General features: G+C 49.7%; 1 protein-coding gene across 1 annotated transcript in view; it reads left to right on the top strand.

Moving 5' to 3' along the window:
- The window catches only part of LOC140192641 (growth factor receptor-bound protein 7-like), a gene marked incomplete at its 3' end in the record, with an annotated part of 52,167 nt that extends 37,150 nt beyond the window's left edge, over positions 1-15,017 (top strand). Inside the window, exons 4-5 of the mRNA XM_072250172.1 lie at positions 8,985-9,141; positions 14,896-15,017. Coding sequence (XP_072106273.1) covers positions 8,985-9,141; positions 14,896-15,017 — 279 coding nt within the window. The remainder of the gene's footprint in view (positions 1-8,984; positions 9,142-14,895) is intronic.
- Between the last annotated feature and the right edge of the window lie 347 nt (positions 15,018-15,364).

Genomic DNA, 15,364 nt, shown 5'->3' with positions numbered 1-15,364 from the left:
AGTGAGGGATGAGGTGAGGGACAAGGTAAGGGAGCAGGAGGTGAGAGGGGCAGGCAAGGGAGGAGGCAGTGAGGGCTGTAGGTTTGGTGGGGGGATGAGCAACAGTGTAGAAGGTTTTTTTTTGAGGCAGTTGAGGTGAGATGAGGAGGTGAGGGTGGGCTGTGGGAGAGGTTATGATGGGGTAAACCCTCTGCCTGTGTTGAGGGGTGGGGACAGCCTGTGGTACGGTTACCACCAGTGGCTCTGCCGGTGGGTTGGTTCCGTAAGCTGAGCTGTAGGGCAGAGTCTGTGGAGGAAATGCCTTCCCTCAGTGTTCCCGTCCGGTTCGGGCACAGGCACACACCCTCTCCGTCAGCGACGGGGACGCGAGCCTGCCTGGTCCCGGTCGCCTCAGGGGTTCTCCCATCCACCCGCCCGGCCTCGTTCCCGCTCACGGAAAACCGGAACGGTCCCCATCTCCCTTGCTGGCTTGTCTCTGCACTCGCTGGTGAAGTGTGCTGAGGGAGCAATGGTGGACTTTGAACAACTCGATCATCCGGTTTGTTGGCAGGTTTAGATTACCGGTCTGATCAGATACGTGGCTGCCTTTGACACAGAGGGAGTGAATACCTGTTAAAAAAATATATATAGAGAGTATATTGTGCTCCCCACCACCCCCCCCAACATCACCCAGAGTGTGGCAGAGAAAGAGTCCACAGCTGCTCAGGTTAGTTTCAAGAGATTGAATTGGTTAACTTAGTACTCGTGGGAAGAACTGACGGAATATTCACGCATATTATCTTCCTTCCTGAGCAGTCATAGAGCACGGCAGAACAGAAACAGGCCCTTCAGCCCATCTAGTCTGTGCCAAACCTTTCTACTCCCGTCGACCCGCACCCCTTTCCACCCAGCTACCTCCCCGAGCTTCCCTTTAAACGTCACCGTCGTACCCTCGTCCTCCGCTTGTGCCGGCAGCTTGTTCCACGCTCTCCCTCCGAGTGAAGGAGTTTCCCCTCACGTTCCCCTTTAAAACTTTCCACCTTTCACCCATAAACCTCTCATTCCAGTGCCCCACCCAACCTCAGTGGAGGGTGGTGAGTGCGTGGAATGGGCTGCCGGTGGATAGGATAGGGTCTTTTAAGAGACTCCTGGACAGGTATATGGAGCTCAGAAATATAGAGGGCTATGGGTAACCCTAGGTAATTTCTAAGGTAGGGACATGTTCGGCACAGCTTTGTGGGCCGAAGGGCCTGTATTGTGCTGTAGGTTTTCTATGTTTCTATGAAAAAGCCTGCTTGCATTTACCCTATCTATACCCCTCATAATTTTGTAGTCCTCTGCCAAATCTCCTCTCAATCTCCTACGTTCCAGGGAGTAAATTCCGAACCTGTTCAACCTTTCCCTATCACTCGGGTCCTCTAGCCTTGGCAATATCTTTGTAAATTTTTTTCTGTCCTCTTTCAACCTGATTGATATCTCCTTCCCGTAGGTAGGTGACCAAAACCTGTGCATAATACTCCAAATTAGCCCTCACCAACATCTTATACAACTTCAACATAAGACTCCCATCTCCTGTGCTCGATGCTATGATCTATGCAGGCCAATGTGCCAAGAGCTTCCTTTGTGACCCTGTCAGCCGGTGACATTGCTTTCAAATGTCACTCTCGTCTGTCAGCGGTGACAGGTGTGACAAAGGCGCGATTGTGGGCTCCATCTGATAACCAGTCCCGCAGATAACGCAGGTTCGTCAGGCTATCTCGTCTCCCTAGTAACAGGGAGGTTCTCGATTCTGCTCTTGGCTAGACCACAGCTTTCTTTTAATAATTACAACGCTGTGTGAGCTCACAGCCTGCTCACTTACTGACCGGCGCTGTTTAGGGCTCCAGTAAAAGTCCTCCATCTCTGTCCGTCCAAAACATCTCACTCGGATGAAGAAGGAGACTTCACTGACGTTTTTGGAATAGTTTCATAGTCACACTTTATTGATCCCGGGGGAAGTTGGTTTTCGTTACAGTTGCACCATAAATAATTAAATAGTAATAGAACCATAAATAGTTAAATAGTAATATGTAAATTATGCCAGGAAATTATGAAACCAGTCCAGGACCAGCCTATTGGCTCAGGGTGTCTGACTCTCCAAGGGAGGAGTTGTAAAGTTTGATGGCCACAGGCAAGAATGACTTCCTATGACGCTCTGTGTTGCATCTCAGTGGAATGAGTCCCTGGCTGAATGTAGTCCTGTGCCCACCCAGTACATTATGTAGTGGATGGGAGACATTGACCAAGATTGCATGCAACTTGGACAGCATCCTCTTTTCAGACACCACCGTCAGAGAGTCCAGTTCCATCCCCACAACATCACTGGCCTTACGAATGAGTTTGTTGATTCTGTTGGTGTCTGCTACCCTCAGCCTGCTGCCCCAGCACACAACAGCAAACATGATAGCACTGGCCACCACAGACTCGTAGAACATCCTCAGCATCGTCCGGCAGATGTTAAAGGACCTCAGGCTCCTCAGGAAATAGAGACAGCTCTGACCCTTCTTGTAGACAGCCTCAGTGTTCTTTGACCAGTCCAGTTTATTGTCAATTCGTATCCCCAGGTATTTGTAATCCTCCACCATGTCCACACTGACCCCCTGGATGGAAACAGGGGTCACCGGTACCTTAGCTCTCCTCAGGTCTACCACCATCTCCTTAGTCTTTTTCACATTAAGCTGCAGATAATTCTGCTCACACCATGTGACAAAGTTTCCTACCGTAGCCCTGTACTCAGCCTCATCTCCCTTGCTGATGCATCCAACTATGGCAGAGTCATCCGAAAACTTCTGAAGTTTGACCGGTCAGGGTAGTTAGCCCTGAGCTGAACCCCCCAAACCCGGACCGCTCTTAGTCCGCCTCTACCCTTTGACCTGTTTGGCTTGGTTGACCCGACCAAGAGCCAAGGCACAAAGCCCTGACTCCAGCCTGCGTAGCCCCCCGGTCATTGAGACAGGAAATCCTCCCAAACTCTATGAGAAGGTTATGATCCTGTAACGGTCTTTGCCCCACTGACCCCCCCCCCCATTGCCTCGGGTGAATAGCCATCAACCCCGCCAAACAGTGCAAATGCTTTGGTGCAGATAAGGTGTGAGTCGCCCAATGAACAGCCACGACACAAATATGAGACAATATACAAAGTGCGAGTAAAGAATTGTACTCTATAGCAAATTTTTGGTGTTAGGTTAGTAGAAACAACTACAGGAAAGGACGCCACATGAGTAACTTATCAGTCTGGTGCACACAATATTTTAATACGTTGGAGCTCACGCCTCCGACTCCATCCACAACGTCCTTCCGAGACTCCGGCCACTCTCCGAACCCCTGAGGTCCGGTGTCCGCTGCCCTGGAACCGCTGTCCGTTCCTCACACGTCGGTCCTCTCCGCTCGCCTCCCGAAAAAGCCCGCGCTCCTCAACTCAGCACGCAGGTACAAGATAACAGAACATGACTTCCACTGGCTAACAAATGAATACTGTTTCCATGATCACACTGTTTAACCCAAACATTGCAGTTACAGAGAACCCCTTGCTCAGCAGTTAACAGTACGAGAAGCCATTTTAATATAACACTTCAGAGAAACCATTCTGGTAATAATTGATCAACAGTTAACAGTCCATCTAGTATTACTGAGAGCCCTACAGACATGTTGGAGGAGAGTTCACAGTGAATCAGTCAAAAGCACGTCAGGTAATGTAATGAGGCTTAACCCAAGCATAGAGCAGTGGAGATGACTTAGCAATGAGCCATACTTTAATATTAAAAAAAAACATAGAAACATAGAAAACCTACAGCACAATACAGGCCCTTCGGCCCACAATGCTGTGCCAAACACGTACTTACTTTAGAAATTAACTCGGGTTACCCATAGCCCTCAGTTTTTCTAAGCTCCATCTACCTATCCAGGAGTCTCTTACAAGACCCAATCGTATCCACCTCCACCACCACCGCTGGCAGCCCGTTCCACGCATTCACCACTCTCTGCGTAAAAAAACTTACCCCTGACATCTCCCCTGTACCTACTTCCATGCACCTGAAAACTTTGCCCTCTCGTGCTAGCCATTTCAGCCCTGGGGAAAAGCCTCTGACTATCCACAGGACAGTCAACTGCAAAAATAACAGGCCGCGGTGGTGGGGGGGACTAAACAAGTGAGAGCAGGTGCCTAACTCGACAACGAAACCAGGTAACTGGAGGCTAGGAATAACCGGCAGTGGCCAGCTGATCAAGTGAAGAAGGACAGTGGATCAGAGCTGTGTCACAGTGGGGGCGGGCGGGCACTGGGAGCAAGGGTGGACCCAAATGCAAGACACATCTTGTGAGGTTACTTAGATTTAGTGTATTGTTCGATACCAGGAGAGCAAGACAGGAGCAGGAATAACGAACCAGACAAGGACTGAGGACTACGACGAGGCTGGGACTAAGGGTCTGGGCTGGGACTCGGAATCAGATCCCAGAACTAGAGGAGACATGAAGAGGCTATGGGAGGATAGGTATGGACTCCGAGCCCAAGACTGGGCAAGGACCCAGTACCTGGGTCTTGCCTCGGGCTCGGACCCCAGAACCAGGCATGGACATGACATGGGCTAGGGAGAGGAGGAACATGGAAAACAGAGCCTCGGTCTCGGGAGAGCAGGTATATGTAACCATGGACACATACACAGAACACAAAGCCGGGACCCCTCCTTGGGAACAGGACATAGGGCCGGGACTCACACATAGAACAGAGAGCCAGGACCCCTCCTTGGGTACAGGACATAGGGCCGGGACTCATGACCCCCCGCGGGGCAACAGCAAGACGGCCAGACTTACCCCACGGAGGCGAGGACAAGACAAGACAAACACGAAAGAACACCAGACAATACCTATCTAGCTCCGGCGATAGAACTAGACTGAAGTGCAGGCGAGGGCTGCAGATGAGGGCTAGAGGTGAGAGGGTGGAGAAGGGATTCAGACAGGGGGGTAGGACAGGAATCACAGACCCCCAGGGCCAGGACTCGACTCGGTACTTGGATGCCACCAGGGCCGGGACTTGACTCGGAACTTGGGTGCCCCTGGAGCCAGGACTTGACTTGCAGCCTCTGGGTAGTGGTGAGCTCTTGACTCGGCCCGGGGACAGTAGACAGCGGTTCTTGATTCCCTCCGGCGGGTTAACTGACGGACCCACCTCGGTGAGGAAACTTTGCAGGCTCGCTTTGGCGAGGTAACTGGACAGGGTTGCTCCGGTGAGGAAAGGCGAATTACCGGCACTCGCTTCGGGCGGAGACTAGGCTTGCTCCAGCCAGATGACATTGGCACGCCGTACCTTGGTGACTTTGCAGACGTTCTCACGCCGAACGGCTGAAAACTGGAGACTATAAACTACCGGTTCAGGTGAGAGTAAATTGCCTCTAATCACCAAAGCCGAGGGACACAGGAAAACAGGGAACCAAAGGGAAACGGGGAGTCAACGGTCCGAATCGTAACATAAACAAAGTAAATTTACAGAGACCCCAATTCGGACCATGACAAGCTGGATTTTAATAGGCTGCAGGTGACAAGTTGGGAACGAGGGGCAGCTGAGCCTGGGAGTGATCTGGTGTCCGTAATTAGGAAAAAAAACATTTGAGTCAGCGGGGAGAGGATGAACGGGTTAAGACCGTCAAATCTTGCAGCGGGATCTGGACTGGTTGGGAAAATGGCAGGTGGAATTTAATGCAGACAAGTGTGAGGTGCTGCACTTTGGGAGGGCGAGCCAGGTAGGTTAGGACTTAGACGGTGAGTGATAGGGCTCTGAGGAGTGTGGAAGAACAGAGAGATCTGGGGACACAGGTCCATAATTCCTTGAAAGTGATGTCACAGGTAAAGAGAGCTTTTGGCACAGTTTTCGACAGACAGAGTCAGAGCACATTCACTGGAGCCCGAAACAGTGCCGGCCAGTAAGTGAGCAGGCTGTGAGCTCACACAGCATTGTAATTATTAAAAGAAAGCTGTGCTCTAGCCAAGAGCAGAATCGAGAACCTCCCTGTTACTAGGGAGACGAGATAGCCTGACGAACCTGCATTATCTGCAGGACTGGTTATCAGATGGAGCCCACAATCGCGCCTTTGTCACACCTGTCACCGCTGACAGACGAGAGTGACATTTGAAAGCAATGTCACCAGCTGACAGGGTCACAAAGGAAGCTTTTGGCACATTGGCCTGCATAGATCATAGCGTTGAGCACAGGAGATGGGAGTGCTATGTTGAAGTTGTATAAGACGTTGGTGAGGGCTAATTTGGAGTATTATCTGGAGTTCTGGTCACCTACCCTACCAGGAAAGATGTCAATAACATTGAAAGAGTGTAGAGAAAGTTTGCAAGGGTAATGAAGGCGAGGAGCAACTGGTTGAGGCTGGCTGGTTCGATTGGTGAACGAGGACTGTGGCTGAGAGCTGGGTTTAAGTAGGCCGCCAGTGATGGTGACTCCGGTGAGCTGGTTGGAGACTAGCGGGTGCCTGCCTGTGCGGGTCTGGCAGAGGGGGGCTCTGCCTGCAGCAGTAGCACGTGTAGTCAGTGGAATTCCGTCTTCACTCCAGCTCCGCTCATTGGGGCCTGTGAATTAACGAGGTTCTGGTTGCAGCCTCCACCCTCACCTTCTCTCAAAAGGCCGAGACAGAGTGGACGTGCAGAGGATGTTTCCTGTAGTGGGGGGAGTTTAGGACCAGAGGACACAGATAGAGTGGACGTGGAGAGGATGTTTCCTATAGTGGGGGAGTCTAGGACCAGAGGACACAGATAGAGTGGATGTGGAGAAGATGTTTCCTGTAGTGGGGCAGTCTAGGACCAGAGGACACAGATAGAGTGGATGTGGAGAAGATGTTTCCTGCAGTGGGGGGAGTCTAGGACCAGAGGACACAGTCTCAGAATAGAGGGACGTCAATTTAGATCCAAGATGAGGAGGAATTTCTTTAGCCATATGGTAGTGAATCTATGGAATTTATCACCACAGAAGACCATGGAAGCCAAGTCATTAAATATATTTAAAGTGGTGACTGATAGGTGGTTGACTAGTCAGGGTGTCAAAGGTTACGGGGAGAAGGCAGGAGAATGGGGTCGAGAGGGATAGTAAATCAGCCGTGATGGAATGGTGTAGCAGACTCGATGGGCTGAATGGTGTAATTCTACTCCTGCGTCTCATGGTCTTGAGATCTCATGGCAAACTGCCAGCAGTGGTCTAGCATCAGTGAAAGATACAAGAGGATCTGTAAATGCTGGAAATCCAGAGCAACGCACACACACACAAAACACTGGAGCAACTCAGCAGGTCAGGCAGGAGCTGTGGAGGGGAATAAACAGTTGACATCTTTCAGCTGAGACCCTTCATCAGAACTGGAAAGGAAGGGGTTTGGAAGCCACAATGAGAAGGTTGGGGAAGGGGAGGAAGGCAAGGTGACAGGTGAGACCAGGTGAGGGGGAAGTTGTTTGTGTCTGTGTCAGTGTGTGTGATTGTGTGTCAGTGTGTGTGTGTGTGTGTCTGTGCATTTGTGTGTGTGTGTGTGTGTGTGTGTGTGTGTGTGTCTGTGTGCGTTGCCAAGGAAACAGGTTGGTTGAAGGGTTTGGCTATTAACTTGTGTTATCAGTCGGTGATGGAGAGATTAAGTGGGGCGCCCGGGTAGCATAGTGGTTTAGCGCGATGCTATTGAAGCTCGAGACGTCGGAGTTCGGAGTCCAATTCCAGCGTCCTCTGTAAGCAAGTGTTACTGCGTATGTTAATCAAAGTGGCTTCTTTGTTATGTTAAATGCTGAGAAAGTTCTCTTGCTAGCAGTTTGCTTGGGTTATATTATTGATAACAGAGCGAACGAACCAATGGGTGTCCATGTTATTCTTTCTTGGGGTGATATGCTGTCTCATGTGGCTGGGAAATGGGGGTTTTTGGGGGGGCAGTTGGAGGAGAGACCGGGAGGACAACGGACGTGCTGGGAGTGCTCTGGTCAATCCCTTCGGATGGTGTCCCGAGCTACGAGTCGAGGGGGTTGGAGTGGTCCCGAAGAGGTCCCTGAGCTCCAACTGTGTGCACGAAGAAATTGATCTTTGATAAGTTTGGCGCCTTTGATGTTCCTTTTTGTATTGAACCTCTATTAATCTCATAGTCCTAGTAAGATTTATAAAGTGTAATTGGTAAAACGTACATTGTGTGGTGGCTGATGATTGATGTTTGAGGCTGAATCAGGTGGCATTTGTACAGCAACCGACGCAACCGGGAAACAAGGTTGGGCGGCCGACGGGGTTCCCCTAGATAAATACGAGCCAATGTAGCTGAGCGTTGCATTGGTGGGGGCAGACGTCCGGGTTTGGAATTTTCGGTAAAGCTGTATAAATTGCCACATTAAGTAGTGCGGAGATGGAGCAAGATAAGATTGCAAGCTGGTGTGAGTTAGAGGGCGTACCGGTGAATCATACGTGCGTGCTAAGTGGGGTGGATTTCCGCACTTCGGGAGAAGTGCCAGTGGGAGGGTTGAGTTTGATCAAAGGTATAGGGCGGGTAGAACTGGTCACTAGAAGGTGCGGTAAGGAAGTGGAATCTAGCTGGGTGTTGGTTCGTACGAGTGCTGATGTCATGACGTTGGAACTGCCAGTGACGGTCGGCGTCCAGGGGGAGGGGGGACCGTGTGTACGTTCCAGCCCCGTGACCGCGTAGGTTTCCTCCGGGTGCTCCGGTTTCCTCCCACAGTCCGAAGACGTATCGGTCGGCGGGTTAATTGGTCATTGTAAACTCTCCTGTGATGAGACTGGGGTTAAGTAGGGGGATTACTGGGCTGTGTGGATCATTGGGTAGGAACGGCCTTTTCCATGCAGTACCTATAAAACGAATAAATAAAATATTACGGGTAAGATCGAGCCTTGCTCTCGAGCGGCAGAATGGGGCAGCTGGCCCGCCCTCACCTCAAGCCTAGAGTCGCGGCCGGGCACAGGCCTCTCCTACACTCACCTCCTTTGTGTTCGTCAGGTGATCACGGTCTTCAGCGAGGGCGGGACGCGGAGGTCACTGGAGGTGGGGGCCACGGCGACAGCTCGCGATGTCTGCAGCATGCTCGTCGAGAGGGGTCGCTGCCTGGACGAGGAGAGCTGGGCCCTGGTGGAGGCCCACACCGACGCTGCTCTGGGTGAGACCCAGACGTCCTACCCCCTCCTTCTCGCTGGCCCAACTCTCCCCCGCCATTCTCCTCACACCAACTCTGCTCCGGGTGAGATAGGGACCTGTACAGCCTCCCTCTCCCCAGCCGGACCCTCACCCTACATGTTCCCCCAACACCGACCCTTCTCAACACTGCACCCCTGCTCCCGACTCTCCCTTCCAATACCCTCCCTCCCTCCTCTCTTTCCCATCCTCACCTTCCTTCCTCTTTGCCTGTCACTCGCCCCATCCTGTCTCCCTAACCTTCCCCCTCTTACCCGACATCACACTCACCCTGTCAGCTGCCACTCATCATCATCCCTATTCCTCACCGGAAGCTAACCCCTCCAACTCTCTCCCACATTTATCTCTCTATCTGTCTATCTATCTATATGTATGTCTATTGATCTCTCTCTCTCTCTCTCTCTCTCTCTGTCTGTCTGTCTGTCTAACTGTCAGTCTATCTGTTTATCTGTCTATTTATCTGTCTGTCTATCTACCTGTCTATCTCTCTCTCTATCTATCTCTCTATCTATCTGTCTAACTATCTGTCTATCTATTTATCTATCTACTTATTTATCTAGTTATCTGTCTCTCTATCTGTCTATCTATCTGCTTATCGATCTATCTGTCTGTCTGTTCATCTGTCTGTCTATCTATCTATCTGTCTGTCTATCTGTCTATCTATCTATCTGTCTGTTTATCTATCTATCTGTTTATTAATTTATCTATCTATCCATCTATCTGTCTATCTACCTATCTATCTATCCATCTATCTATCTATTCGTCAATCTATCTATTCGTCAATCTATCTATTCGTCTATCTATCTGTTCATCTATCTATCTATCTGTCTGTCTATCTATCTGTCTGTCTATCTATCTATTTATCTGTATCTATCTATCTGTCTATCGATCTATCTATCTATTTATCTGTATCTATCTATCTGTCTATCTGTTTATCTGTCTATTTATCTGTCTGTCTATCTATCTGTCTATCTCTCTCTCTATCTATCTCTCTATCTATCTGTCTAACTATCTGTCTATCTATTTATCTATCTACTTATTTATCTATTTATCTGTCTCTCTATCTGTCTATCTATCTGCTTATCGATCTATCTGTCTGTCTGTTCATCTGTCTGTCTATCTATCTATCTGTCTGTCTATCTGTCTATCTGTCTATCTATCTATCTGTCTGTTTATCTATCTGTTTATTAATTTATCTATCTATCCATCTATCTGTCTATCTACCTATCTATCTATCCATCTATCTATCTATTCGTCAATCTATCTATTCGTCAATCTATCTATTCGTCTATCTATCTGTTCGTCTATCTATCTATCTGTCTGTCTATCTATCTGTCTGTCTATCTATCTATTTATCTGTATCTATCTATCTGTCTATCTGTTTATCTGTCTATCTATCGATCTATCTGTCAATCTATCTGTCTATCTATCTGTTTATCTGTCTATCGATCTATCTATCTGTCTATCTGTATATCTATCTAACTGTCTATCTATCTATCTGTCTACCTATCTATCTATCTATCTATCTGTGTGTCTATCCGTCTATCGATCTATCTATCTGTATATCTGTCCATCTATCTGTCTATCTGTATATCTGTCCATCTATCCATCTATCTGTCTATCTGTCCATCTCTCTATCTGTGTCTATCTATCTATCTATCTAGCTGTCTATCTATCTGTGTGTCTATCCGTCTATCGATCTATCTGTTTATTTATTTAACGACAGAGTGCAGAGTGGACCCTTCTGGCCCCTCAAGCCTTGCCACCCTCCAGCTTCCAACAATCTCTAACCTAATCACGGGACAATTTACAATGACCAATTGACCGACCCAGTACGTCTTTGGACTGTGGGAGGAAACCGGAGCACCCGGAGGAGACCTACTCATTCCACAGGGGCTCCGCACAGACTGCGCTAGAATTGAACTCGGATTCCAGAATGCCCCAACCTGTGATAGCGTCACAGTAACTGCTACGGTGGCACCTCTGACATCACACACTGTCCACACCCTGCTCTGTCCTTTAAACAGCCCCCCACATCCTTCACACATCCCCTCACATCCTGCCGCTCACTCCATCTGACACACCTCCTCCCCTTCCTGCTACCCTGAAACCCTGAACCAAACTCGTTCCTTGCCCTCCCTATCTGATGCATCTCACCCCAACACCTCTCGTTCTCCCGGACCACTCCATGGCTCTCGTTCCCTGACCACTGAGTTAGAAGAACACAGAATGGGCCCTCTAAGCCGAGTGAGTGTGTGGCCACGCGGTAACTGAAATGCCCCCACGCACATAGCCTTTGTTACCCTACGGCTGGAATTTCCTTTTATATAATGTTAATATAATTTTGAAATCTATGTTGATATCATTGTGATATACCCTGTGAATAATTATGCATTTATTAATATAATCCATAAATTTTCTAAATAATAAACATACCACAACCTTTAATTTGAAACATTTTAGAGCTTAAACGTCCACACCTTATAAGTTTTTCAAGTTACAACACCATTACAAATTGTAACAATAAACACAGAATGGAAGTCGGTAGCTCACTGTTAATAAACCGGCAACCCACTGAACGCAACGCCATCTAGTCAAAACATTTTACTTTTGTCATGGTGCCTGTCGGTTGCTTTGACCGCCTGACATTGCTTACTTGCATTGCGAGGTGTGGTTTGTGTTTGCTGGATATGAATATCACCAAAAAAAACCCCACATTTAAAGTGGAGCGCAGTTTTCAGGCCATATATAAATTTCCTGCTTAGAGCCACGGTTGGTCCGCACAGCCCTAAAAATAAAATCGGGGGAACATTTGGCCCATCATATCTGTGCTGCCCCGATGTCAAACTAAATGAATCCCACCTGTCTGCACAAGGTCTGCATTCCTCTACGTGTTGAAATGTCTGATCGAAAGAGCCCCTTTAATGCTGCCACAAACGCAAGAGATTCTGCAGATGCTGGAAATCCAGAGTGAAACACACACACACACACAGAATACTGGAGGAGCTCAGCAGGTCAGGCGGCATCTGTGGAGGGAGAATAAACAATCGACCATTCGAGACCGTCAGGACTGGAAAGGAAGTGGGCAGAATAAGAAGGCTGGTGGGGGGAGGGGGCAGGAGAATAGCTGGAAGGTGATAGGTGAAGACAGGTGGGTGGGGAGGGGGTAGTAAGAAGCTGGGAGGTGATAGGTGGAAAAGGCAAAGGGCTGAAGAGGAAGGAATCTGATTGGAGAGGAGAGTGGACAGTGGGAGAACTGCAGTACAGGTTGTACACAACTCTCTGGCACCTAAACCTCCACTGACTTTGTATAGAATTGAATTGTTGAGAACACAGCTCTTTAACCTGTTGACAGCCATTCGTAAAGACATTTTAAACACAAGAGGAGATTTGCCAGGATGCTGCCTGGATTAGAGAGGGTGCAGAGGAGATTCACCAGGATGCTGCCCGGATTAGAGAGGGTGCAGAGGAGATTCACCAGGATGCTGCCTGGGTTAGAGAGGGTGCAGAGAGGAGATTTACCAGGATGCTGCCTGGATTAGAGAGAGTGCAGAGGAGATTCACCAGGATGCTGCCTGGATTAGAGAGGGTGCAGAAGAGATTCACCAGGATGCTGCCTGGATTAGAGAGGGTGCAGAGGACATTCACCAGGATGCTGCCCGGATTAGAGAGGGTGCAGAGGAGATTCACCAGGATGCTGCCCGGATTAGAGAGGGTGCAGAGGAGATTCACCAGGAGGCTGCCCGGATTAGAGAGGGTGCAGAGGAAATTCACCAGGATGCTGCCTGGATTAGAGAGGTTGCAGAGGAGATTCACCAGGATGCTGCCCGGATTAGAGAGGGTGCAGAGGAGATTCACCAGGAGGCTGCCCGGATTAGAGAGGGTGCAGAGGAAATTCACCAGGATGCTGCCTGGATTAGAGAGGTTGCAGAGGAGATTCACCAGGATGCTGCCTGGATTAGAGAGCGTGTCTTATGAGGAAAGGTTGATCGAGTTCGGGCTTTTCTCTTTGGAGCGAAGGAGGATGAGAGGATACTTGATAGAGGTGTGCAAGATGATAAGAGGCACAGGTTGAGTGGACAGTCAAAGAGTTTTTCCCCAGGGTGAAAATGTCTAACACCAGGGAGCACAATTTTAAGGTGTAAAGGTGTTGTCAGAGGCAGGTTTTTCACACAGGGAGTGGTGGGTGTGCCAGGGGAGGTGATGGAGTCAGGTACATTAGGGACATTGAAGAAACTCTTAGATAGAAAAATGGAGGGTTATGTGGGAGGGAAGGGTGAGATTGATCTTGGAATAGGTTGAAAGGTCTCAGCCCGAAACGTCGACTCTTTATTCCTCTCCGTAGATGCTGCCCGACCTGCTGAGTTCCTCCAGCATTTTGCGTCTGGTGCAGGTGATAGTTGAGACCAGGTGAGCAGAAAGGTGGGTTCGTGAGGGATGAAATGGGAAGCTGGGAGCTGGTAGATGGAAGAGGTAAAGGGCTGGGGAGGGAGGAATCTGACTGGAGAGGAGAGTGGACTGTGGAGGAAGGAGGAGGAGGAGAAACTGGTTGGGAGGGAGATGAAGGGCTGCTGAGGAGAACAGATGGGGTGAAAGGGGGAACCTGAAATGGGCAGAGAACGTTGAGGAGTGGGGGTGGTGAGAACGTTGGGGTGGGTCTCACTGAATTCCCACTGAAGAGAAGATGTTAACTTCTTCAAGGCAGGCATAACCACAGTCCTGTGCAAAAGTCTCGTAGCTAGGGTACCTAAGACGTTTGCACAGGACTGCAGTTGTCAATGTGGAGAGGAGAGAGAGTTTGTAAATCTGGCTGGAGCAGAGGGTGTTGGGAATGGTGAGGGTGGAGGGGTGTGGGACGGTTGGCAGAGAAGTGCCTGGGTGGGGGTTTAGTAACACCCAGCCCTGAGACACCAGGCAAGGTCATTTGATTCCAAACAATTGGTCTACTGATCATTACAGAATGTCTCTCTGGTGCTTCCCGCTCCCTCCCCTCTCCCTTCCCCTTTTCCCAACCATGATTCCCCCTCTCCCTGCCCCCTTCCCCTCTCTCAGTCCACAATAGAGACCCAGATCAGAATCAGGTTTATCATCACTCACGTATGTCATGAAATTTGTTTTTTTTTGTGGCAGCATCCATCAGTCTGCGCCTAGAAAGTCTTCAGGGCACAGGCCTGGGCAAGGCTGTATGGGAGACCGGCAGTTGCCCATGCTGCAAGTCTCCCCTCTCCACGCCACCGATGTTGTCCAAGGGAAGGGCATTAGGACCCATACAGCTTGGCACCAGTGTCGTCGCAGGGACACAACACACGTTCCCTCAGCTGGGGCTCGAACTCACGACCTTCAGGTTGCTAGTCCACTGCCCTAACCACTTGGCCAAGTGCCCACGCACAGTACAGTGCAAGACATCAAATTACTACAGTACCGTGCAAAAGTCTTAGGCACCCCCGCTGTAGATACGTGCCTGAGACGTTTGCATGGCATTGTACCTCAGAGACTTCTCAGAAACAGTTGGGGACTTCCCCGGAGCTGCAGACCATAAACACAGGAGCTTCTGCAGATGCTGGAAGCCTCATCACTGACAGTTAGCTCCCCGGCCGGCCACACCTTGCCGACGGGTGAAGGAGACACGGTGGGTGGGGAGAGAGAGAGAGACAGACAGACAGACAGCCGCCTTCCTCTTCCCAACTTGCACTAACTCGGCTCTCTCTGCCCGCCCCAGAAAGGTACGTGGAGGATCACGAGCCGCTGGCGGACCTACAGGCCGCTTGGCCACCCAACAGCGGCAGCAAGTTCATCTTCAGAAAGCACTACGCCAAGTACGAGGTCTTCAGGAACCCCGAGGTAGGGAGATTGACCACGCCGGCCTCCTCCCCCCTCCCTCTCAGGACCTCAGGCGGCAAATCACAATTATTCCCAAAGGAATGCTCGACGCTGAATTACAACCTTCTCCATCATAGTCTGAATCAAAATCAGAATCAGAATTCCGTGAGATATGTTGGTTTGTGTCAGCAGCACAGTGCAACACATAACATATACTATAACTTTAAAATAAAACCTGTATGTATATATACAGTACTGCCACAAGAGTCTTAGGCACACGTACATATCGCTAGGGTGCCCAAGACTTCTGCACACAGTACTGTATTGGTCAGCGTGGAGCGGACAGCGAGTTTGTAAATCTGCTGGGA

The sequence above is a fragment of the Mobula birostris genome, unplaced genomic scaffold (assembly GCF_030028105.1).
Source record: "Mobula birostris isolate sMobBir1 unplaced genomic scaffold, sMobBir1.hap1 scaffold_1923, whole genome shotgun sequence".
Lineage (NCBI taxonomy): Eukaryota > Metazoa > Chordata > Chondrichthyes > Myliobatiformes > Myliobatidae > Mobula > Mobula birostris.
Note: the sequence above shows the minus strand (reverse complement) of the source record. Positions and strands in the feature narration are given on the sequence as shown.